General features: G+C 46.6%; 1 protein-coding gene and 1 long non-coding RNA gene across 3 annotated transcripts in view; one reads left to right on the plus strand and one right to left on the minus strand.

Moving 5' to 3' along the window:
• Positions 1–13,345: 13,345 nt before the first annotated feature.
• The window catches only part of LOC138582321 (uncharacterized), a 270,743-nt gene continuing 258,597 nt past the window's right edge, over positions 13,346–25,491 (plus strand). The window contains exon 1 of the long non-coding RNA XR_011305007.1: positions 13,346–13,415. This is a non-coding gene — a long non-coding RNA (uncharacterized lncRNA). The remainder of the gene's footprint in view (positions 13,416–25,491) is intronic.
• The window catches only part of LOC138582320 (retinol dehydrogenase 7-like), a 358,653-nt gene continuing 357,995 nt past the window's right edge, over positions 24,834–25,491 (minus strand). The window contains exon 5 of one of the 2 annotated variants that reach the window (XM_069653539.1): positions 24,834–25,234. In XM_069653539.1, the coding sequence (XP_069509640.1) occupies positions 25,047–25,234 (188 nt within the window). In that variant the 3' untranslated portion in view covers positions 24,834–25,046. The remainder of the gene's footprint in view (positions 25,235–25,491) is intronic. The other variant, XR_011305006.1, reaches the window with a different exon arrangement.

Genomic DNA, 25,491 nt, shown 5'->3' on the forward strand with positions numbered 1-25,491 from the left:
CTGCTCTCTCTCCATGCAATGTCCCACTCGAGGCAGGCAGGCAGCCAGAAGTCAGGTGCAGGGCACGGTGAACCACGGCACGCACGCACGCACACACAGGCAGGCAGGCCGGCCGCAGGTTAGCTAAGGGGTCTGACAGTGTCAGAGACAGGGCAGCTTTCTCCTGATTTACTTTGTGTGGCCCTGGGCAAATCGTTAAATCGCTGTTGCTCCATGCGCAGACCCCATATCTGCAAACATCACTCTTACTGGTAAGAGTGCACAAGGGTCTTCGGATACAATCCAGGCTCCCACTCCGAAAGGAAACTGCGACTAAAGGCCACTTGCCTGCAAACATCCTTCCAACAACCACTTCTGGTTGTACTACCAGTCAGACACTTTTCGGGACACTGACAAGAGTTGTTGTTAGCCTAAAGCCCTAGAAGGTGAGTCAGTGCCCGTCGCTGGATTTGACTCGAGCCCGGCCAGTCCTGAATCACTAACAACTGATGCCGCAGCGTGAAAATCCCTCACTGACTAGGACCACCCGACACTCGGCCATGCTTTGGGGTGACTTACGCTGCCCCCCAACACCCCCACACAACTAGAACATACTCACCATAACACTTATTTGCAGCCAACCCTTCTTAGTGCCACTTGTATCGCATCAAGAACACATCCATACCCTTGTCCGACAGGTGAACACTGTCTGTATCAAAATGTGAAGGTAAGGAATTTAAGCAGCAGTGTCCCACATAGCCCAATCCTTCTGCTTTTGTGCTTTTCTCCAGGCTCCTGTTAAGACGCCTCCTGGACTTTTCCATTCCCGCCAGGGAAATGGCGTCACACCAGAACTGTCTTGGCACAACTTCTGACCAAAAAATGTCAGTGCCCAGTAACTCCTGGGCTGCTATGCGCAGTGCCACCTGTATTTGGGCCAGTAAGCGACCACGACCCAACTTGGCCAGATCGTTGCCACCCAAATGAATTACCATCATTCTTGGTGCCTGACTCCACCTTAGTTGCCAATGGATGGCGGGTAGCAAGGAGTGCCACCTCATCCCTGGTGTACTAAGCCATACAACCTTGGTCCCCCTAAATCCTAGGATGGGGCCAACCATCCATTGTCGGGCCTTCTTCTCAGCCCGTGTTATGAATGAATGCCCGATCATCCATACTGCATCATCTGTTGGAATAAACCGAGTAAAAACAAAGAGGTGATGGCTGGAAGGTTTAGAATGAATCTTAACAACTGGCATTGCTTTGGGAAACCCTCCAGACCATCATTCTTTGCCTGCCAAGCCATTACAGAAGGGGAAAGACCATATGCAAATCAGGCTTGGCCCCACCCCAAAAAAGGGCAGTCCAGCCCGAACTGCTAGGTCACATCCCTTCTGCACGAGACCACAAGCATCCCCAAACATGTTTCGGCCTTGTTGGGCTTCATCAGTGAGGAGTAGCTTGGGACTCTAGTCCCAGCAGGCACAGGACCCACGTCTGGGCATACCCTTCCCACTCGGGGTGACAAAGCAAAAACAAAGAGGTGATGGCTGGAAGGTTTAGAATGAATCTTAACCACTGGCATTGCTCTGGGCAACCCTCCAGACCATCGTTCTTCACCTGCCAAGCCATTACTGAAGGGGAAGACCATATGCAAATTAGGCTTGGCACCACCCCAAAAAAGGGGCTTTCCATCCCGAACTGCTAGTTCACATCCCTTCTGCACGGGACCACAAGCATCCCCAAACATGTTTCGGCCGTGTTGGGCTTCATCAGTGAGGAGTATCTTGGGTATGTAGGCCCAGCCGGCACGGGACCCACGTCTGGGCATACTGAGTGTCATAAATACAGCCCCTCTACTTCATCTTGCCCCTTTACCTTTCTTGACAATGACAACTTGGACACCAGGGGGCGGGGGGTTAACAGGTTTAACAATCTCTGGGCAGGGGGCCAATCTGTGGGCGTACATAAAGCATGTAGCAGCCGGATTCCCATCTGCCAACCTTCATTATAGCTTGGGTGGACATGCCCTGCTGGAAAGCTGTGGTGCCGCCCCTATCCTGAAACTGTGGGGTGACCAACCCTCCCCGTGGATGCCCAGGACACCTAAGGACATAGACAGTACCTTCCTGAATTGAAATAATGAGAGGGGTGAATCGTCAGCATGAACTAATAGGGGGCCGGCCTCCCGGCCCTGGTTCTCTAGAAAGAGCTTGGGGAGGTGGACCAGGCAGCTGTCCTTGAGAAGAGACCCATGCATTATTATATTAAAGCCCTTACCTTGCTGGTCAGTTTTAGATTTCCTCAGTCTAATCTGTACCCCGTCGCCCGTGCCTTTGTTGAACAAGAGACCATTGCCCAAGGCGACGGCCGTACCCAATGTGTGCTTCCTAGATGCTGAGACCAACTCATTAATCCTGAACGCCCCGAAGAAAGACCATGCAAACGCAAGCCTTAATAGGGACAATTCTTATGTATCAAAACATACGCCTGTCAAGGTGGACAGTACCCTTACCATTAAATCAAACTCAATGGGCCTGCAACCATCTTTCTTGGTAGGCGCAGACCGGGCCCAGCCCTTCAGGGCGGTGCACACCAGGAATCCTTTAGTGGGGTCAGCTTGGCCTCCCAATTTGTAACGGAAAGCCACCACTGCCAGGTGAGATGCAGCCCAGCTTTTAGATATACCTTCCCTGTGTGCCCATACCACAAATGCGTGTACCTGTTCTTCTGCAGTACGATCCACACAGTTTAATGCCACAGTTACACTCCTGAACTTACCATAGCTTTGCTGGTATCTAAACCTGATGCCTGGTGTGAGCGAACACTCACCTAACTCACAGAGCGCCCTGTCCATGCTACCAGCTGCCACCACTCCTTCTGGAACTGCGCTCCTTCCAGCCTGGTCGCCGGATGGGCCTTCCGAAACTTGGTACACTGAAATTCAGAAAGAGCGTCAGCAGCAATATTTACGGTGCCCGGCACGTGCCAGGCCCAAAACTCACTATTACTGTGAAGGCATACCTCCACCAATTTCCTGAACAGGCTAAGTACAGCGGGGCATGATGCCGACTTTAAATTAATTGCTTGCATAACAGCTTTGTTGCCAGACCAAAAACGTACTCTCTTGTTTCCCAATTCCTTGGGCCACAACATAAGTGCCACCACAATGGGAAACATTTCCAAAACCATGGTGTTTTTTGTCCTACCCTTCTTGTGCCACTGTTGTGGCCATCGTTGGGCACACCACTCTGGCCCCAGGATCACCCAAAATCCCTCGCTCCCTGCAGCATCTGAATACAACTGTAGCTCAACACTTGTCTCCCAGGGTATCCTCCAAATATGTGCCCCATTGAAACTTTCAAAGAATTTGAGCCACATCCTTAAATCCGCCTTTAGGGCTGCACTGAGTCGGATATGGTGTTGTTTTTTTAAAACCCCAGTAGTTGCCCTGGCTAGCCTGCGTACAAAGAACCTGCCCACCGGGATCACCTTGGCTGCTAAATTTAGTTTACCCAGGAGTTGTTGCATTTTTTCAAGGTCGGTCCGGTCTTTAGCCAGATTGTTAGAGATCTCTGCCACCAACCCTCTGACATTATCCTTTGGCAACCTGCAAGTCCCTTCAACAGTGTCAATATCAATGCCCAGGAAAATTAGGACCCTGCATGGACCCTCAGTCTTTTCCGGAGCTAAAGGTACACCCATCTTCCCCATAAAATTCTGGAAGGAAGACAGCGCAAGGGCGCAGTCTTCCGAGCCATCCCTGCCTGAAAACATAAAGTCATCTAGGTAGTGAATGATGGCACCCCTTTGCTCCAACCTACATGCTGCCCATTGCAAAAAGGTGCTGAATGCTTCAAACAATGTGCATGACACCGAGCAACCCAATGGGCATACATTTATCATCATAAAAATTACCCTCCCACTGGAATCCTAGCAAATGGAAGCTGTCTGGGTGCACTGAGAATAAGCAGAACGCTGATTTGATGTCTACCTTTTCCAGCAATGCCCTCCTGCCCATGCTTGCCCCTACCACCATGGCCTAATCAAAAGAGGCATAGTGCATAGAACACTGTTCCGGGTTTAGCCAGTAATTCACGGACTCCCCCCCTGGGGTAGGATAAATGATGTATAAGTTGGAACTTGCCCGGATCTTTTTTGGGGACTATGCCCAGCAGGGATGCAATGAAGTTTGGGAACAGGGGGGCTTTGAAAAGGACCAGAAATTCTTCCCAACTCTAGTTCCCTAACTAACTTTTTCTTAACCTCCCATGGCTGATCCATAGCAGAGGGTACGTTTTGCTAACCGCTCGGTCAATGGGCCCTTGTAGGGAATGTGGAATCCCTCCATAAAACCCCCAAAAAGCAAATCCCTCTCATGGTGCTTGGGGTATTTCTTTAAATGTTCCATCAATCACCAGGGCATGGGTCGATAAATCAGACCAAACGGGGCTGCGGGAGGGAGAAAGTAGGCATTAGTCCACTAACTATCATACTCACATACCAATGGGGGTTAACATGAGTGCGCTTGCAGTTTAAATTTCTTCCTACACAAATCACACCCGCGAACACCGGCATTCTACATCCTGCCTACGGTGCATAAAAATGCAGAGAAACTGCCTGGATGATCCATTGTGTCAGCGTGTGACTCCATTTTTGAACCACTGTCCTTGTACATTGACTTTTTCTTGAAACCATTTGTCAATCAGATGGCCTCTTTTCTCAAGGACAGCACCAACACCATCCTCCTGCTGGACAGTGTCATTTTGGAACAGGACTATATAGTAGTGACAATGAGTGTGGAGGACATTTATACCTCCATACCCCAATTAGAGGGTCTAGAAGTCTTGAAAACAGTACTCGATAAGAGAACAGACACTATATCTACTGCAACCAGTTTTATACTCGAATGTGTGAGACTTGCGATGTCAGAAAACTTTTTCCTGTTCCGCGACCAACTATATAAACAGATCAAAGGGGTCAGCATGGGGGTCACTTTTGCCCCCGACATAGCTAATCTCTACATGGCAAAGTACAAAACTGATTACATCACCTCCCAACTCAATCCACACAAAGACAACATCATTATATGGAAACGGTATATCGACGACGTCCTCATGATTTGGCATGGGAACCCACAAGATTTGACCACCTTCCAACAATGGTTGAACCAATGCAACCAACACATACGCTTCACAATGCAATGAAGATTGCCCATGCTAGCTGCACTGGTAAGTCTTGATTCTATTAAAGACAAGGAGATGAGCATCATGCTTAACTTTCTTTATTTCCACCAAGCCAGCTATTCAAATCTTTAAACTTTTAAACTCACATATTTTGTTTTGAAATAACAAAAATAACTTTTTTCGGTTTAAATGGTTTAACATCCATCTCTAGAGGTTCTGAACTGCCTAAAACTGCAAGTCCCATGAGCCCCCATACTTTATGTAGTCCTGAGGCTATCTCTCTGCACCAATCCAGTGCCAGTCTCCTATATAAGAGTCCCCCATGCAAGGTTTCTTCCTCTTTCTTTGGCTGTCCAACCATTCAATGTCAACTTTAACCAAACAGTCACTTTAACTCCACAGCGAGATAACTCTGATTTCCCGACTTGCTGCTCATATGGTCCAACGGGACAACTAGCTCCATCGCGGCTTTCTGCTGCTGATCATCTCTTGACGGCTTCTGTTCATCCCCTACAATAGATGTAAAAACAACATGAGGGTGGGAATGCGAGGCTCTGACACAGATCAAATATGCACCAGACAAAATCCCTGCTGGGTGGGATATAATGCTTGCCTCCTTGTCTTTAATAGAATCAAGAATGACCAGTGCAGCTAGCATGCCATCACTTTATTAGCCATTGTTGACACATGCTTAAAATAAAACATCTTAAACGTGGATTCTGTCCTGTAAAGATACTCCTGCTGAGAATGCCCTAGAGGCCATCGCGCCCCTTACAGAATGCGTGCCAAAAAGGGTCAAATATATTCCTGCCCTCTGCATCACCTCCCTCACCCACCTTGCTGTTGTCGCTGTGGCTACCGCATGGTGAGGTTTTCTACACGCAATAAGCCCCTGCGTGATGCCTGGCGCCCTAATACTCGCTGTCTCTGCTTCATAATCTTTGATACACTTCACCACACACAATTTCTTATTCTCGGGGTAGTATGGGTAAGAAATTACTCTAGCATCCGTCTTAGTTCTCTGTGCAATAGTAAAAGACACCCCTTCTGGGTAGAATATCTTCCTATCTATCTCTAGAACTTTCACATCCAAGACTCTTCGTCATGCTGTTAAGAAAAGCAACATTGCTAACTTGCCTGAGTGTTGCGACCTAGATAGGCACCCATTCTCTCGCCATCTCATGAATAATTGCAAGACGTCTCGTACGTCCCATAGATTTGTGTATTTGGGTTCCGGTGGCCTTCTCAATTTGATTCCTCTTAGCAGCCTATGGACTGCCGGATGTTCGCCCACTGGAATACCTTCTACATTGTCGTGACCTGCCGACAAAGTAGAGCAAAACACCCCTAGAGTTCTATAGGCGTTGCCTTCCTGAAATTTAGACGCCAGAAAATTAAGGATGTGCACTACAGGTGCTCAAATGGGATCCAACTGCTGGCAAGTGCACCACTGCGCCCACGACTTCCATGCTGAAATATAGCTCCTGAAGGTGGAAGGTGCCCAGGAGTCTCTGATACAATCTGCAGCGAGCTGTGAAATGCCTGGCAGCTCCCATCTCCTCCTGAAAATCTGCAGGCTATCAGGCGCAGTGAACCCGCTACTACTAGGTGGTGTCTCTGACCTGTTGGGCTGAGGAGGAGATCCGGGTGATGCAGGACTATCCTGGGGAAATCCAAGGAAAGTTCCATCGCTACTGGAAACCACGGCTGGGACTTCCAGAACGGGACTACCAACACTAACTCTGCTTGCTCCCTGCGAGCTTTCGCTAGAACCCTCGCGATTAAGATGAACGGCGGGAATGCGTAATGAACTGCTCCGGTCCAGGGCTGGAGGAACGCGTTTGTGCCAGCTACACCTGGGTCCATCCACCAGCTGAAAGATCTGCTCGTCTGTGTGTTCAGTCTGGATGCAAATAGATCTGTATCTAGGGGACCCCACACTTCTTGTAGGTTGTAGAATATCTGGGGAAGAAGTTTCCAATCGCTGGCGTCTGCTAGATAGCGCAAGTTCCAGTCTGCAACATTGTTGAGTGCTCCTCGAAGATATTCTGCTGATATTGCTATCTGATTCTAGAAACAGTAATGCCAGAAGTCCTTCGTCAGCTCTGCCAGCATTTTCGATCTGGTACCACCAAGCTTGTTGATGTAACGGACTGCTGAGATGTTGTCCATCTTCAACAACACGCGGCATTTGACTCTGCCTTTGGTGAAGGCTTGCACGGCAAAGGATCCTGCTAGCAGCTCGAGACAGTTTATGTGAAGTTGTAATTCGTCTCCGGACCATTTCCCTCCTGTCTCTAACTGTTCGCAACGTGCTCCCCAGCCTGCTCTGCTCACGTAGGACTCTATTACTAAGTCTGGAGCGTCGCCGAATATGGCACAACCGTTCAGGCCTCCATGTTCTGCAGCCACCAGTGGAGTTCTGTCGTGGCTTTGTTGTCTAGCTCCACCTGTTGATGGTAGGAGAGACCTTCGTGCAGGTGCCTTACCTTGGTATAGGACGATTTAACCATAAAAAAAATGGTTGCAATGACCAAAAGTTCTAAAAATACTACCACCAAAGGTTCGAACACCAAAAGTTCGAACCTTTGGTGGTAGCATTGTAAAAAATAAAATGGGGGCTGTGGGGGTGTCCTCTGCATTGCCCCGCTCACTATACTTCATGGTATAGTGAGCATGGGTTGCGGGGGGACACCCTTGCAGCCTTCTGTTTAAAAAAAAAGAAACAGAAGCTGCGGGGGTGTCCCCCACATTGCCCCGCTCACTATACTTTATGGTATAGTGAGCAGGGGCTGTGGGGGGACACCCCCCGCAGCCTTCCGTTAAAAAAAAAAAAATAAAAAAAAATAAAAAAATAAAAACATAAATAAAATAAAATAAAATTAAAAAATGGGGGCTGCGGGGCTGTACCCCGCATCGCCTCGCTCACTGTACTTTATGGTATATTGAGCGGGGGAAAGGACCCTGTGGCGCCGGTTCCCGATCACAGAAGTGAAAGAGAACTGGCACTGCAGGAACCCTGCGTGAAGATAAAGGCAAATGGGGTTTGTTTATGTTGGGGGTGTGAGTGGGGGTGTGCTGAGGGTGTGGGTGGGGGGGTGTTATGGGTGTGCTGTGTGTGTGGGTGTGAGTATGTATGTGTGTTTGCATGAGAAAGGTGCAAACTTTTGGTAGTTTGCACCTTTCTCATGCGAACGTTTTGCCCGCGGTAGTTTCAGCCGCGGGCAAATCACTTAGATTCCATTATCTTGAGTCACTGCAGCACTCTGTAATGGAGTGGGCCTGGGAAAAAAGCCTGGATGGAAGCTGCAAGCAGCCCCACTATCCTGGCTAGATTCCAAAGGGAAATTACTTTCTTTGCCAACACGGCTCTGAGCTCCTTCTTTATCGCTCTCACCTTGTGATTCGGTAGCTCTAGAGTTGCTCTTACAGTGTCTATAGTGAATCCTAGAAATTCGATCCTCTGGACCGGTTGTAGCTGAGACTTGTCCAGATTCACAAGAAACCCAAGGGAGGATAGGAGGGAGAAAATCCAACGAATGTCGTTAGCCAGGGAGGACTTGTCTGATCCCAGCACCAGGATGTCGTCCAGATATATTATGATTCGGATCCCTCTGTCCCTTATGGCTACGGCCACTGGCCGCATTAGCTTGGTGAAAGCCCAAGGCGAGACCAAAAGGCAAGCACTTGAATCGCCAAATCTCCATGTCCCAGCGAAAATGCAGAAATCTGCGATGTGCCCTCACTATCGGTATCGTCCGATATGCGTCTTTGAGGTCCAGGAGAGCTAGCCCGCCCCCTGAACGCAGCAGGTCTCTGAGAAGATGGATACCTTCCATCTTGAAATAGTTGTATTTCAACCACTCGTTTAGGCTCTTCAGGTTGATGACTGGACGGACCTTTTCTTTTCTGTGAACTAGAAACATGTTGCTGATAAAACCCGGTCCTGACTGTGTCTCGTGCTCTATTGCGTTCTTTTGATGCAATTTTGCCAGCTCGCTCTGAAAAAGAGAAGCTTCTGCTGCTGACATATGAATAGCCTGCGGTTCTCGCTCTTGGACGGGATCGTCTAGGAAGTCTATGTGTAACCCGTCTACTGCTTCTCGCACCCATGCTTTGCTGGATAAGGTACAGCATGCGTTCAAAAACTGGAGGGTTCTGCCCCCACTTGCGTACTGAGTGTACTCATCGCCGGAGGCTCCGGGCTGTCTATAGGCTCCCCTCGGCTTTCGCCCTCTTGGAAATCTTGCTCTGGAACGGAAGAAGGCGTCTTGCTGCCTCCCTTCCCAGTACGGTGCTTGATGCCCTTGGGGTCTTCGGTGAAAGGCTGCACGACCGAACGCCCGACCCCGCTGGCGTCCGGTCCCTGCAAAAACACGCCCTGGAAAGATTCGGTGTATGAAATTCTGAGATTTCACGAGGGCTGAGTAGGTCCCTACGAACTGTGCCATCTCCTTGGCAAATGCTTCACCGAAAAGGAGGCCTTTGGCTCCTTGTCCTGCTTCGTAGGACGAGAGGTTGCTCAACTTAGAGTCTATTTTCAGTAGTAATCCCCTCCTCCTCTCAGATGAGAGGGCGCAGTTCGCATTTCCCATCAAGCGAACTGTGCCCAATTGGCCAGGGTGATGGGGTCAATCGGGGTCCTGGTTTCTTTTGCCTTTTCTGCAAGGTCCATGATCTTACCCAATAGGCTGGCAAGGTCGAGCACTTTGTCCTGGCAGCCTCTCCACGCTCTGTCTATGCCTTTGCAGACGTCTCTGGAGGCCTTTGTCACAAAAGTGACCATTTTCGGGTCAAGATCGGGATTCTCGGATAGCTTATCGGGCAGGTCAGGCTGAGGGCATTCTGCTCTCATGCGGGTGCGAACCTCTTTGTCCAAGGGCTTACAAATGTGCTGCGCCATGTAGAGCACCACTCTGGGTGAAGGTGCACATTCTGCGGATCTTGGGTGTCGGACGGCTTCAGAGTCAAACATGTCGTGAATATCCTGCTCTCCCTCAAAGGTCGGAGCTTCTGCTCAACCCCATCCAAGGGGTGTCCGGCTGACGTGCCTTCGCCAATGCTGAGTGCCCACCTTTTCTTGGAGGAACTTCGCTCCCTGTCTTGCATCCATGCTTCTAGCATGTCGAGTCTATGTGCGATTAGCCGAACGCCCACTGTGACAGCTTGGGAGAGGGAATCTCCTAGCACTTATTTAAAGCTAAGGGAGAGTTCAGTCTCCTGCTGGTTTGGTTGCTCCTCCCACTCTTCCTCACTATACTCCGGAGTGGTGGAGTGTTCCTCTCCATATTGAGCCATATATCCTTTTGTTAGCATGGCTAACTTGCTAGTGTCGGCTGATTTAGGCTCACCAACTGGTCAGATGTAACACTGGTCACAGGCCACCTCAGAGACACGAGACCCAGCCTCTGCTGCCAGCTGCCTGATACTTGCTGCAGCTGCTGTCTCTGTTTTAAATATCATATATAATTGTTTTTCTTTCTTTTTTTTTGTAGGCACTCCTGCAATGCTTTCTGTGTCACTCGTCCGGCGCAAACCGTCACAAAATGGTGTGGCGGCCAGGGGGACGACGGGAAGGATCTTAACTGCCGCTCCCCTGGGTCCTAGTGCGCACCTCCCATTCAAGGGATTGCGCTGTGGAGCGGGGCTGGCTGTCTCACACTAGCTGATCTGCTCGCGGCTCCGGCCCTGCCTCCACGTCCAATTCTGTGGGAATTGTTTGTGTGCAGCCGCGAGGGAGCCGCGGCTCCACAAACCAATGCTATTCGGGGCAGCTTTGCCGCCTCTACTATTCGACACTCAAAAGAGTGGCTCCATGAAGCGGCGTCTGCCGCCTTCAGAATATTTCAGACGAACTACGGTGAATTGAACTATTACAATATCAATGTATAACTGTATATAGCTATGCGCGCAGCGCTCTAAAGTATATTATAAAATATATGTAGCCCTTGCACAGGCTTAACACTACAAGTAGTTATTAGATGAGAAATTAAGATAAAATCACTTAACTGACTGGCAGCAAAAAGAAAGAGGAAGGAACCTTGCGTGGGGGACTCTTATATAGGAGGCAGGCACCGTATTGGTGCAAAGAGATAGCCTCAGGGCTACATAAAGTATGGAGGCTCATGGGACTTGCAGTTTTAGGCAGTTGAGAGCCTCTAGAGATGGATGTTAAACCATTTAAACCGAAAGTTATTTTTGATATTTCAAACAAAAATATGTGAGTTTAAATGTTTAAAGATTTGAATAGCTGAATTGGTGGCAATAAAGAAAGGTAAGCATAATGCTCACCTCCGTCTTGCAATAGAACGGGATTTCCAATGCATTGACTTTCTGCATTAACATATTTTCAAATCTGGCAACATAAAGAAAACGGAACTTTACCGCAATCTGACAGATCGTAACACACTTTTGCATTTCGAAAGCTAGTACCCAGAAAACCTTACATACAATCTACCCTATGGCCAATTCCTACGGGTGAGAAGAAACTGCACTGACCCTGAGACTTACAACAAACATGCTATCGACATACAACAACATCTACTACACAGAGGAGGCCCGAAGAAGCGATAGAAAATGCAAAGAAACGTGCTGCCAACATCGACCGGACCATCTGTCTCACCAAGACAGTTAAAAAAGACCTAGAAAGACTCGTATCTGTCACCACTTACAGCGCACTGAGCAACCTCGTGGGGAAGACCATCAAACAACATTGGCACCTCATAAAGAACACCGGGACCCTGAATAAAACACCACTTTTTGCCCTCAAGAAGAATCTTAATCTGAAGGAATCCCTTGTGCACACTTTTATCGAACCTGTAAAACATCAAACAACACTCTGGGATCTTCCACCAGTACAAGGCCACTTTACATGCAGACAGTGCCTAGCATGTCAGTTCACTGAAACCAAGAAGGTTTTCAAATATAAAAACATTATATGGATCCTGAAGGACCACACCAATTGTAATACGAAACAAGTGATTTACGTCATTGAATGCCCATGTGGCTTACTGTACGTAGGCAAAACCATGAGGGCTATAAAGACACGCATATCCAAGCATAGATCATGCATTAAAAACAAAGTACCTGAGAAACCTATGGTTGAGCATTACATCTGCAAAAACCACGCCAACATGGTTCTCAAATGGTTCGTCCTACAATAACTTTCCCCCACTAAAAGGGGTGGAGATCCTGACAGAACACTAACCCAACTTGAGCAGAAATGGGTCCACACACTAAACACTGTCACAGACAGACTCAACATTACCGTTGAATGGAAGCATTTCCTGTGATTCTGTACTGTTTCATTAAAGGAGTAACAGTGAACATATGACAGCACACCCAGAAGAAATATATTCAACATTAAGCATGATATGTACATTTTGTGCATTCTGTAATCTAGTCCAGACTGCCATTTTCATAATCTCATGTCATTATGGTATTCATCTATTTTTTGTTTGGATATCTACAAAATGAATAATCTATAACCTAGAGTGAATGGTACTAGCACGTCATTATGAAAATACGACCCAAAGGGAGATCTGCTAACTATGTAGTGTGCAATTTTTGAATTGAAAGAATTTGTACAAACTGAACAATATATAACTAGTAATAAATGGTATTAGCACGTTGATATGGAGTCACAGGTTCAATTTTGATACCCATAACATTATATGTAATTTCCAATTGTAGAAGGGCATCACTGTTGCACATCCTGTAAACTACTCGACACATGTGAACTGCTGTATTACATGCGGGTGCACTTGGATTAATTGCCATTTTGGCGCTCTTACTATTTCCCCATTAATCGGGTGATCATTTACACTCTGGCCATCTCCACATTCAATTTACACAAATGAGACACCAGTGTTTGTCTTTTGAACAAGCCATACAGGTGAACCATCAACATGGGTTCAGTAAAATAATTTTTAGCATGATGTTTGATCGACTAACTCCCGTACGTCTGGTTGCCATAGCAACCATTCTAACAACCGGTTTTTCTTTAACCACATTTAAGGATGCTACATCTATAAGCCACCTATTTTTTAAGGAGGCTGTAAAGTACCCAGAAATCCTTTTTGTAAGGGTTAACACGTATTACTTCCATTGACTGCCACGTTGGCAAAACAAAATGGCCACCGCCATAAATACAACTCGCAGCCATGGCAACCACACGCTGCCGGATACACGGAGGACTGCAGATGCTCTGATCCCCCGCAGGGCTGATTTATGCTGTATGAATGATACAAGGTAATTGATTTTAGCTTACGCGACAGCAGGCTTCCTGAAGGTATTTAGAGAAGGGCGTGGAGAGCGTTTTCAAGGCGCCAGCCCCTCCACTAAAACAGCTGCCACGCATGTCTCTACATATCCCGGTGAGCTCTTGTAGCGCAGGGAATGAGTTTTGCACACTAAGATGCATGCATACTGATAAAGCACTTTTGGTGGTTGGGCCACACCAAACGGCATGCTCCTTTTCACAGTATTTTGAACAAACTGTCTCACAATAGACAGCCGTGTAGGTTGCACAAGTTCTAATTTTTAACTGCAAGCGCACTCATGTTAACCCCCATTGGTAGTTAGTGTTCTAATGCCTACTTTCTCCCTGCCGCAGCTCTGTTTGGTCTGATTTATCGACCCATGCCCTGGTGATTCCTTTCCCCACAGCAAATTTTCATCCAGACTATTAACCCCCACGGACCATTTTGGCATTCAGACTCTAGGCTGGCAAGCACATTGGTCTCCCCAGCCCCTGCTCTTTCAATTATGGATATACAGTATTTGCAGTTCATTCTGTACTCTATGGTCATTATTCACAGACCTGGCATATTTTATATGGAATCTACCTCCGTCTCATCGCTGACAACGAGAACTCCCAGAACTTTTGCCACCGTGTTTAAGATTACGGTAATACCCGCAATCCTTTGATCTCTTTCCTAGAGATTATAAAGTTATGCATTTACTGCCTTAGAATCAATTAAATATAGCCCATCCCTTACATAGTCCCGATTACCTTCTGTCTATTCATTTTGACAGATAACATAGGATCTTTCACGTGCACCACATTTTCCGTCCTGATGAAGGCCGTCCCACCAACAGCTACCCAAAGATAGTTCCAAGGCCAAAACACAGCTGTGTTGACCCATATCGCTTGTGTTGTAAACACTTCACCACTGTACATTCTCTACACACTTGTCAAATTTGTACCTCAATCACACGTTAGTACTCTGATCTCAATCCCTAATAGGGAATGCAGATTGTGTTATTGTTGGAAATTCAAACCCAAAATTACTATTTGGGTTATGTTATTTATGTATCATGCCATGTTTTGTATTCATGTTTTTCGTTGAGCATCCTTTGTTTATCTAAATGTGTATATAACATTTGCTGCTGACGTATTAAATGAGAATCGAAGTAGCAGTCACTTTCAAACCTTGTGGTTTCTTGACTGTCAGGATTTAATGTTGGTTTTTTTGGGCTCTCATGTGACCTTACTCAATTGTGCTTGTTAAAAGTTTACTTAGCTGGTAGAGTAAGGCATAAACCAGGTGCCCTTTTTGAATATTTGCCCTATTTCAGCAGCATACCTGTGCACCACCTGCCCAGCATAGACTTGAGGTGTCATCCTGAGACAATGAGTGTGTGGCTGATTCATGATTCATCCAGGTTGGGGAAAGCAGAGATGCATTCATAATATCTGTACTTGCTATAATGATTTATATATGTGCCAGGTTGGTTTGTAATGTGGTTTGTATGCGTTTTGTGTGGTCCCTGTGAAGCAGAGTGCTGTTGTGGATCTTTAAGGTTATACATTGGCATTTGTTGTTTCAGCTAGGGATGGGGAGATGGGTGGTCTGGTGTGTAGACTTGACTTAGGTCATGGCTTCACCTGTTGACGGGAATGTGTGCTTATGGGTAAATTGTTTCCCCTTCACTATATATTATTTGCAAAAAATAGGATGTTAGGTATGGGTTGTGTGTGATTGTGGGTGGGGAGGAAGAACACTAGGTATGGTTCTGTGTTATGGGATGTGGGGTTTCCCGGTGCCAGGTATGGATCTTCTGTTGTGTGGATGAAGGGGCAGAACACCAGGTATGTGTTTTGGTTTTTGGTAAGCCACGTGATCAAAGACCTGGTACCGGCCTTATGTTGATGGGCGGCAGGATGATAGGTACGTGTTGTCTGCTGTTGGTGCTGGGGACAGGGATAGTAGGTATTGGCTTTGTGTTATGGGGCTCAGCGCGGGCACAGGATGCCAGCTGTGGATCTTGTGTTATGGGATTGAAGGGGCAGCAGAGCACCAGCTATGGGGTTTGTTTTATGGGGAGTGGTGTGATAGGAGTACAAGTTGTGTGGAGGAAGACCACCAGTTATGGGTTGTGTGTTGCCTTGGTGAGGGGCGAGTAGGATGACAGTTACAGAGTTTGTATTATGTGGGTGGAGATGCAGGGTGCTCGATATGGATCTAGGGTTGTGGATGATGGGAAGGCAGGATGCTAAGTATTATCGGCTTGGCTTGGTTTTGGCTCCTAGTGCCAGGCCAAACCCCCTGGCTCTGCCTCAGCTCTACTCATGAATTCACTGGCTCCCTAACCTACAAGCAACGCACATCGCAATCATAACATTTCCATGATGACAGGTGTCGGTAAGGGCTTGTACACTATATTCTGCCTGTTTGTTTTGCTGATCTGCTTGCAATGCTATGTTAATGTCCAAGTACGAATGTGTCAAATGTTTACCATTGAGCAATTGACTTACTCTATGCCCTTTACTATGCACTAGTGGCACTGATAGACAAATGGCACATGTGACAATGCCGTATGGCTTAGCCTCAATGAAAGCCAAACGTAACTACAAAATACCCTTCCAGCCACCTACACTAACTTACACTGCATCCTTCCATGCCATCATAATATTGAAACACTCCATGCTAAACAGCCTTGACTACCTCCTCAAAGCACATTGCATGCATGTATGAATAAACCCGACTCGGTCACCGCACAAGCTTACAGGTGATACCAAGCATGCCAACCTCAGGATACATCTAGATTAAGTCTCACAGGAAACCAAAAGTCTCCAAACACACACACAACCTCATTCAGCACTTAAGAGTCTGGATTCTCGTTATCTGAACGCAGGAACACAGAGGTTACAGTAACCTTACTCTCCTCTCTCTAGTCCTACTAGCTTCCAATCCAGCCCATCGCTTTCAGATGCCTAAGCACCAACAGGCTTTGAAAATGGCAGAAGTTGGGCACTGTCAGGCCCATTTAAAAAGCAAAACAAAAAAAATATTAATTTCAAAGTTTTATTTAAGGGGATCTTAATTGCATTTTTACAACTCAGTTTTTGTTCAAGTTCTACTGTGTGCAGTTTTAATAAGAATACAAATAATATTACTTTTCTATGTTCACTATGGATCACTACTGCTCAGCTACATGCTGCTCCATGTAAAGATGGGACGATTTATTGGGTCCAGCTGGAGTTGAAACAAATGGTTGGTGACAGAGACAGAGCTCTGTGCTACAAGTGCATGAATCCACTGATCTGTCTTGTCGTACCTTAATTAGGGGTGTACCGAAATTCGTCTTCGAGTAAGTATTTGGTCGAATTCCGGCTGAAAATGAGATATTCGGCTTCAGCCAAATACTTAATTAATTTTCTCTCGAAGACGAATAGCTTCCCCATCAAAACAAATCAAGTACTGCTTCGACTATGCCTGGAAACATTCAGACATGCCATGGGAATCCTTTAAAAGGATCATTAAACCAATGCTGCTGTCACTTTATTTGATTGACAACAGACAGAGCAGGGATGTGCAAGTGCAAACAAAGTCTCAACCCTTCATGTGCTGGACAGACAGACATTAATCTGGCGGTCTGCTGAGGAGGAGGGGTGAGCTGAAGCAAAACCTTCAATATTTTTAATATGCAATGAGATGTCTCTGGTTTCCCTGTATTTTCCAGGTGAAAAACATTGAGATAGAACAATAGTTTACAAAGTCGCTATTGGAAAACTATATTTTATTTAGGGGCTTATTGATTTGCTATTGACCCGTGTGAGTAATCTGAAAGTTACAGGTTCCAATCCACCAATTACCATCCAAGTAATATAATTAAGTGTGTTAATATAACTGCTGTGGCGATCCAGGAAATTTCAAAAACTGAGTAAAAAGCTCAGTGTGGGTAGTGTGCCTGCAGCAAAAAACTGTATTCAGCCTGCAGGCTAATGTTATGAAGCAAGTCTTCTGCCATCTCTTGATAGGAGAATAACAGCAAGAAACACATAAGCGCCCTGTGATAATTACAATTTATCAAACAAGTTTGGGCGAGCAGCTCAATAAGAACGTGCCGTCCTTGTTGAGGTGATCTTGACTGAGTAATTGACAGAAAGAAGAAATTCATCCAACCTGCCCATCTCCACCCATATTAAGAATAAGTGTGTTGTTCTGAAAACAGTGGGGTTTATCGATCCTGTCGCATATATACGAAGCACAGTTCTGAAGAAAGCAAATTCAACTCCCATCAGAAACATTGTAACAAACGTATTCAGATAAAAGGGATGAAACACATGTAGACAAAAAAGACAGTTTGAATGACAAGCTGCCTTTCTGTTCCATTCAGGTGTCCCGTGTACAATATGTGGACACACTGCTTCTTCCACATGTTTTTCACCTAAATTAAATATGTAAAAACAAAAATAGAAGAATAGTATTTAAAAAGCAGATGTGTCATAAATAATTAAACCACATCGTTTACTAACCCTATGATACAATACGTTTTTATATTTTTTCATATGTAAAGTTTTATATGTAATGGTAATGTTGATATGAATGAACTTTGGTATTAAGTCACTGTTATATGTATAAACACTGTTTTTTGTTTTTTCACTTGTAAATATCATGAATACATGTATATATGTGTGACGCTTGTTTCTGGGCTACATAATGCTAAAACTAATATAGCATTTGAAGAGTGCTACCGCTAATAGGTGTGAAGTTAAGGGAGGGGTGATCAGTTGCCACGTATTGAAAAATATTATAGGTTCTTTCCCCAATTGCAACTGTTCCCCCGAAAACAAAAAATTGGGAAGTCCCCATTATCAGCACATCTTTGGGAAATGTGCTGCAGCATGGATGTGCATGACGTTACAATTCCTGCCCCCCAAATGTTGCATGCCAAAATGAGCCCCTTTAAATTGGGTAAAAGTGACAGATGTTACTAAAGAATGTGGCTATGCAAAAAATTGGGAGTTAAAAAAAAAATTGTAACCAAAATACCCCAGTCTGTGGCAGCAGAAATATTCCTCTCAAGATCAGAGAGTTAAAAAAGAAGGTTATTTGTGAAATAATAATGAGATACAAGTTTTCAGTTTAGAATCATTGCTCCAAATGGATGTACAAGTGAAGCAAATAAGTAAAATAAGCATGGCCATGGCAATTATATATCTGAAAATCAGCACTGTCCCTTCCCTATAGGGTCAGATGAGAACCATGGAGGACTCAGCGCTCCCTATGTATTTTTAGCTGGTGTCTTTTACCATGCCCCAAAGCACCACACACATAGCCCACCCGAAAAATAAAGAAAAATACCATCTATAAATGAAATGACACTTTTCAAATGCCTCATTCCCACTCAGTACTAGAGGTAGAAAAATGGCTTTAGCATCACAAAGGTTTGTATTCAGTAGTGCTTTAGCAGTCAGCAGGGTGCTAATTGATGTAATCACTTCATTTGTATTTTAGTGCCTTGCTGGAGCCAGAAGGCTGAAGATGTGCAAGGCCCAAAAGGAACATGTGAAAGTACAAGTAGACACACACCGGTCTCCCTTCAGAGTGATTGCATACATACATCCTATCCTTTTGGGCTAGTCTTAGTTACTTGGGTCGTGCCCAACAAGTGACATCCTTGTTACTACTGAACGGTTTATTTTATGATAATGAAGATTACCCCTGCTAACTGCGCAGGGAGTATTAATTCTATTAAAGACTAGGAGGCGAGCATTATGCATTATGCTTCAACTTCTTTAATTTACTACTCCTCAGCAGTTTCAACAAACCAATAAACCAATAACAAAACTGAAAACAGATTTCAATAGGCTTTCTTCTTTTGAACTACAATCCCCATAGTCTCTGTCCCTGTGGTCCATCTCCTTCCATGCTCAGCTATGACCACTTCCTGTCCCTGAGCTCCTCCTCTCTTTTACTCGCTCTGAACTGTCACTTTAAAATGCACACAATGTCCTGCCAACAGAGCGAAGACTTAAATCACTCCAAACCAAATGTGAATCCTCCTCGACTCCAGGCGACTATAGCAGCTAGTCTCCTATCTCAATTGTTATTCTGTTCTTCCCCTAGGAACAATACAAAACAGAAAATTCAGGGTGGTGTCCATCTATCATTACCATCATATACAGTATTATCAATCATAACATACGAATGTGATATACACAATAGATAACTTGGGCGGGAATTTAATGCTCGCCTCGTAGTCTTTAATAGAATGAATACTCCCTGCGTAGTTAGCAGGGGTAATCTTAATTCTATGGCAAGACTGGAGGCGAGCATTATGCTTGTTGAAAGCTTCCCAACACACCGACTGCTAGGCTCTTAGTCGGCTTAAAATAAAACTCTTTAAACGTACGATCATTCGCCCAATCTGCTGCTAACATAATGTCTCTCAGAGACACTCCTGCTGTGAAGGCCTTAAACGTCATGGCTCTTCGTACTGAATGTGCTCCATACTTCCCCACGTCAATGCCTGACGCTTGTATGATTTCCTTAACCCATCTAGCAATGGTAGCTGTGGATACGCCTTGAAAAGGCTTCCTGCGCGCTATGAGCAATTGCGTGGTACTGGCTGCTCTGTGCTGAGCTGTCCTGCTTTCATATTCCTTGACGCAACTCGCTATGCACCATTTAGGTCTGGTCGGGAAATATGGATAATGTACTGACGAAGTACCTGTCTTAGTCCTCTTCGCTATCTTGAAGGTTACTCCCTCTGGAAAAAAGGACCTTCTATCCACTTCTAGTGCTCTCACATCTGATACGCATTTCCCTGAAACTAGACACAAAAGCATTGATAGTTTCCCTGATAATTGCTTAAGGGATAAGTATCTGTCTCCAGGCCAAATCTCTAATAGTTGAAGGACGACTGACACGTCCCAGACTGTCTCATATCGAGGTTCTGGGGGCATCTTAAATCTGGCCCCTCGAATGAGTCTAACCACTGCTGGATGTTCCCCTGCTGGTACTCCCTCGATTGGCAGATGTCCTGCGACCTGTACACTCCTATTATACGAAACGCTCGTCCGTCTTGTAACAACAACTGTGCCAAAAAATTCAGTATCATCACTACAGGCACAGAAATGGCATGAACACCTCTCACTTTGCACCAGCTAGTTCAATTGGCCCAAGCCACGTTGTAGCTCCTTCTAGTGGACGGAGCCCAGGATTCTCCGATGAGCTGAGCAGCTTGCGTCGAAATGCCTGACAGTGCCCAGCGTCTCCTGATATCCTGCACACGATGAGCGGGAGTGTCCCTCTCACTCTCAGAGGATGATATGATCCAGCTGGGTCCGTTAGCAGGTGTTCTCCTTCTGGGAGCACTCTCGGATGATCTGCTGCTAATTCCATAAGTGTTGGAAACCACACTTGTGACTTCCCCAGCGGTGCTACTAAAAGCAGCTCTGCTTTCTCCCTCCAACACTTCGCTAGAACTCTGCTCAGCAGCATGAATGGAGGGAACGTGTAATGTGGACCATTGCTCCATTCTTGTGGGAATGCGGCTGTCCCCCAAGCACCCGTGTCCAGCCTTTAACTGAAGTATGCGTCTGTCTGGGCGTTCAACTGGGATGCGAAGAGGTCTATGTGTAGCGGCCCCCATTTCCAGTTCATCTTCTGAAACACTACTGTATCCAGCCTCCAATCACTGGAGTCCGTGAGGTAGCGTGAGTTCTAATCCGCTACTACGTTCAGTGTTCCGGGGAGGAATTCCGCTGTTACTGATGTCTCTGATTGAAGGCGAAAATGCCAAAAATCTTTCGCTAGCTCTGCTAGCATCTTGGATCTGGTGCCGCCCAGATGGTTTATATATCGGACTGCCGACATGTTGTCCATCTTCAGTAAGACGCACAATCTCATTTTCCCCTTCATGAAGGCTCTGATCACAAAGGATCCTGCCAGCAGCTCCAGGCAATTTATGTGGAGACGGAGTTCCTCTTCGCTCCATTTCCCCCCTGTCTGTATGTCTCCGCACCTTGTGCCCCAGCCCAGACGGCTGGCGTCGGATTCTATAATCCGGTCTGGTCAGTCTCCGAAAATGGCCCGCCCATTCCAGGCATCCATATTCTTCAACCACCATTCCAGTTCTGTTATGGATTCTTGATCCAAAGGTACCGACTGATGATACCTCAAACCCTGCTGCAGGTGTCTTATCTTTAGCCTCTGCAGCATGCGACAGTGTAAGGGTCTGGGAAATATGGCTTGAATGGAAGCAGCCAGAAGTCCCACTATTCGCGCCAACGTCCTGAGTGAAACTACTTGTTTCTGGAGGCATTCTCTTATTTCCCTCTTGATGTGGCTGGGAGTTCCAACGTGGCTTTCCTGGTGTCCAGGACGAAACCTAGGAAGTCCAGCCTCTGTGCTGGTTCGGTGTCCGATTTCTCCACGTTGACCAGGAATCCCAGGGATGACAGCAGTTCTTGGACCCATCTTGTCTGATATGAATGTTTCCTGGTTCTCGGCCAACAGAGGATGTCGTCCAAATAAATGATCAACTTTATACCTTTCTCCCTTATCGCCGTCACTACTGGGTTCATCAGCTTGGTAAAGGCCCAGGGAGACCCAACCGTTCAGTTCTTTTAAGTTTATAACTGGTCGCACTTTCTCCTTCCTGTGCACCAGGAACATATTGCTTATGAAGCTGGGGTCTCTCGGGCACATCTCTATGGCGTTCTTTCTCGCCAGCTGACATAGCTCGTGATCTAGCAGCCTCTTTTCTGTGCGCTCTAAACGCTGTTGGTGCGGCTTGCGCTCTTGTATGGGTGGCTCTACAAATTCTAGGTGCATGCACTGCACTGTTTATGACACCCAGGCATTGCTTGAAAGCGCGTGCCAGTTTCTCCAGAACATACCAGTTCTCTCCCCTACTGGAGGGTAATCAGTTGCTCTCACCTTGAGTGAATCCTTGTCCTCAACCAGATTCTCTTTCTCTGCCTCCTCTCGGGAAGCGCCCTCTGGTAGGGAAGAAGGAATCCTGCTGCCTGTTCTCCCAGTATTGTGCTCTGGGATTTGGGGGTCTTCTGCCTCCCTGGTTTCGACCAGCCGTGCTACCCCTGTGGCGACTGGTCCTGCCAAAAACCTGGTTCGGAAAGATCTTGCGGATTGAGGCCTGTGCCTTCTTCAGGGAAGTGTAGGTACCGACAAAGCGGCCCATCTCTTTTCCGAAAGTCTCTCTGAAGAGGAGTCCTTGAGCCGCCTCTCCTGCCTCGTATGATGCGAGGTCGCTGAGCTTGGCATCGATCTTCAGTAGTAGCCCCCTTCTTCGTTCTGAGGCGATGGTGCAGTCAGCATTGCCTAGGAGGCATACTGCTTTCTGTGCTCAGCCTGGCAGGCCGTTGGGGTCTACTTCTTCCCCTGTGTCTCTGGCTCTCTCTGCCAGGTCCATGATTTTTGCGAGCGGACCGGCTAGGTCATGCACCTCCTCTTGACAACTCCTCCAGGATCTGTCGATACCCTTACGGGATCCTTACTTGTCTTAGATATGAATGTAAGCATCTTGGGGTCTAGCTCTGGTGTTTCGGCTACCTTGCCCGGAAGGTCTGGTTTTGGGCATTCTGCCCGAAGGTGCTGTTGGACCTCCTTGTCGAGCGCTTTCCTTAGCCTCATGGTCATGTACTGTGCCACCCTTGGCGATGGTTGCCAGTCTGATGACCTCGGGTTCCGGATGCTGCCCGGATCGAACATGTCTTGGTCTTCCTCTTCGTGGTGTTTCTCCTTGCGGATTCTCTTTACTCCGCTGGGTTTCACTTCCTCCTCCTCCCCTGTATCCTCCTCGTCCTGGTAGGGGAGGTCTCCTTCTACTGGCACTGGTTCTCCTCTCCATCATCTTCTTCCCCTGGAGTGGGGGTCATGAGGTTTGGCACAGTCTGGCGCTGCAAATATGCTTCTCTGAGCTTTGCGAAGGCGTCCACTACCTCCGGGGCCTTTTCTTTTGCCCCATCCGAAGGGCCCTGGGGGTCGCAAGAGGCTTTCCTCTTCCGGGCCTTAGAACTCCCCTTAGACCCTGCTTCTGAGGGTTCAGTGGGTGTGCGTTGTGTCCTAAAGGTGCTATCTGCAGGCTGGTGTAGTATTGCTTTCAAGGTCTCCAGCCTGTCTTATAGGGGTTTCACCTCTTGAGCCACAGCATCTATTAGTGAGTTTCCCAGCTCCTCCTTAAAGCTGAGAGCTAAGTCTGATGACTGCTCCTCTTCGCTCCACTCAAATTCAGACATTCTGAGAGGTAGCAGTGTGCCTCGTATACCTGTCACAGGTGTCTGAGCACGCCCTCTGACTAATTAGGTGCATCTGGTGAGCATACTTTTTTGTTTTTCTTTTTACTGGTTGTGGCTGCACCAGACTGTTTGTATGAATTGCTTGTTAGGCTTTCTTCTCAACAAGCTCTCTGTTCGCGAGGGCTTTGTGTCTATGCCACAGGCTGTTAGCCTTTTTCGTGTCTCTTGGAGCCTCAGCGCTCCGCTGATGTCTGTTCACGAGCAGCCTTAAGCCCTTCAGGTGGGCGCGTCACTCGGAGCTTCCTCGCTCCAGTAGCAGGAGTGTTTATCCACTTTATAGAGATTCTAGTCACTGCTGGGCCCGGCTCGTAGATGTGCTCCGTTCCGCGTCACAGGAAGAATGCGACGCGGAAGCCGGGACCGTACTCTGGCCGCACCTCCTCAAAGGAGGGGGCCGGAGAGCTCTGGCGTCCGCATACCGAATGTGGCTCTGCCTTCCCAAAGGAGGGGGGTGGAAGGCCTTGGTGCTCGCCCGCCGCTCTGCGAGCGCCTACAGACTCCCACGGTGCCGGACAACACCCCCGGAGTACCTGGTCATATGGCACAGGGTGATAACGCTGTGGGAGTGTGACCCGCGCAGACCGGGCTACTAATATACAAGTTTTACTTAATAATTCTAAGCGGGCACAATTCGGGTCGCATGTGGCATGATAACGCTGTGCTTGTTCTTAGCTAAAAGCACTCAAATCAATAAATATATCCTCTTATGGCATTTCGCTTCGTTCCTCTGCGCTGCGCAGTCACATACAACTAAAACTCTGCTAACAAACTCTAGCTTTCCCATCATACAGAGAGATGATCAGAAATAGTATTTATCTGCTTGAAGAGCAGTAAAAGAAGAGGAGGAGCTCAGGGACAGGAAGTGGTCATAGAGACTATGGGGATTGTAGTTCAAAAGAAGAAAGCATATTGAAATTTGTTTTCAGTTTTGCTATTGGTTTATTGGTTTGTTGAAACTGCTGAGTAGTAAATTAAAGAAGTTGAAGCATAATGCATAATGCTCGCCTCCAGTCTTGCCATAGAATGTATTAATTTCATGGTAAACACAAACATCTTCTGTAGACAACAAACAAGAGAAATGCAATATAAAATGGATGTATATATTTTTAAAGTGTGTTGTTCATTTAATTTACAGAGTCTTTTTCTTTTCTACACAACTTTATTTATTAAAAAGGCAACTATTCAGCGACGTATTCGGCTCCAGATGAACACCCGTCCAACTATATGGTATTCGGCCGAATACTTAAATCTACAATTTGGTACACCACTAATCTTAATTGACTGTCAAAAGAATACAGACGTGAACCAGCAAAGGGAAAGACATGACATTATTTCATCAGGTAGTCCCCCAGCACAGTGGGCATATATGAGACAGGTATGAAGAAGAGCTTGGCATCCCTGCCAGCAGAGTAGCGGGTGCGGGGGTACACAGCAGTGAGGCCATGCTCGATGCAGTCTGTCACAAGCGTCAGATCTGTGTTACTCTTCTGAGTCAAAACTTCAATACAGTGGAGCTCTGTAAGGGGAGAAAAAGAAAAAGGTCATAGGTGAAAGATTCTCAGCCAACTCTGACATCCAATGCTAAAATCCAATGGGGTAAATGAAGGCATTGTGAAAGCTAAGAATTGAGCTGCCTCAGTCAGTACAACTTTCAAAAAGTTCAGGCCCATTAAAACATAGGGCCTCATTACAGCCTTAGAGATAATGGTAGAAGAAGTGCTTTGGAAAAAGACCACCTTTTGGCTAAATACCACCTGTTTCTACCTCCGTCCC

Source organism: Ambystoma mexicanum, chromosome 3q (assembly GCF_040938575.1).
Source record: "Ambystoma mexicanum isolate Mex_15411 chromosome 3q, UKY_AmexF1_1, whole genome shotgun sequence".
Classification (NCBI taxonomy): Eukaryota; Metazoa; Chordata; class Amphibia; order Caudata; family Ambystomatidae; genus Ambystoma; species Ambystoma mexicanum.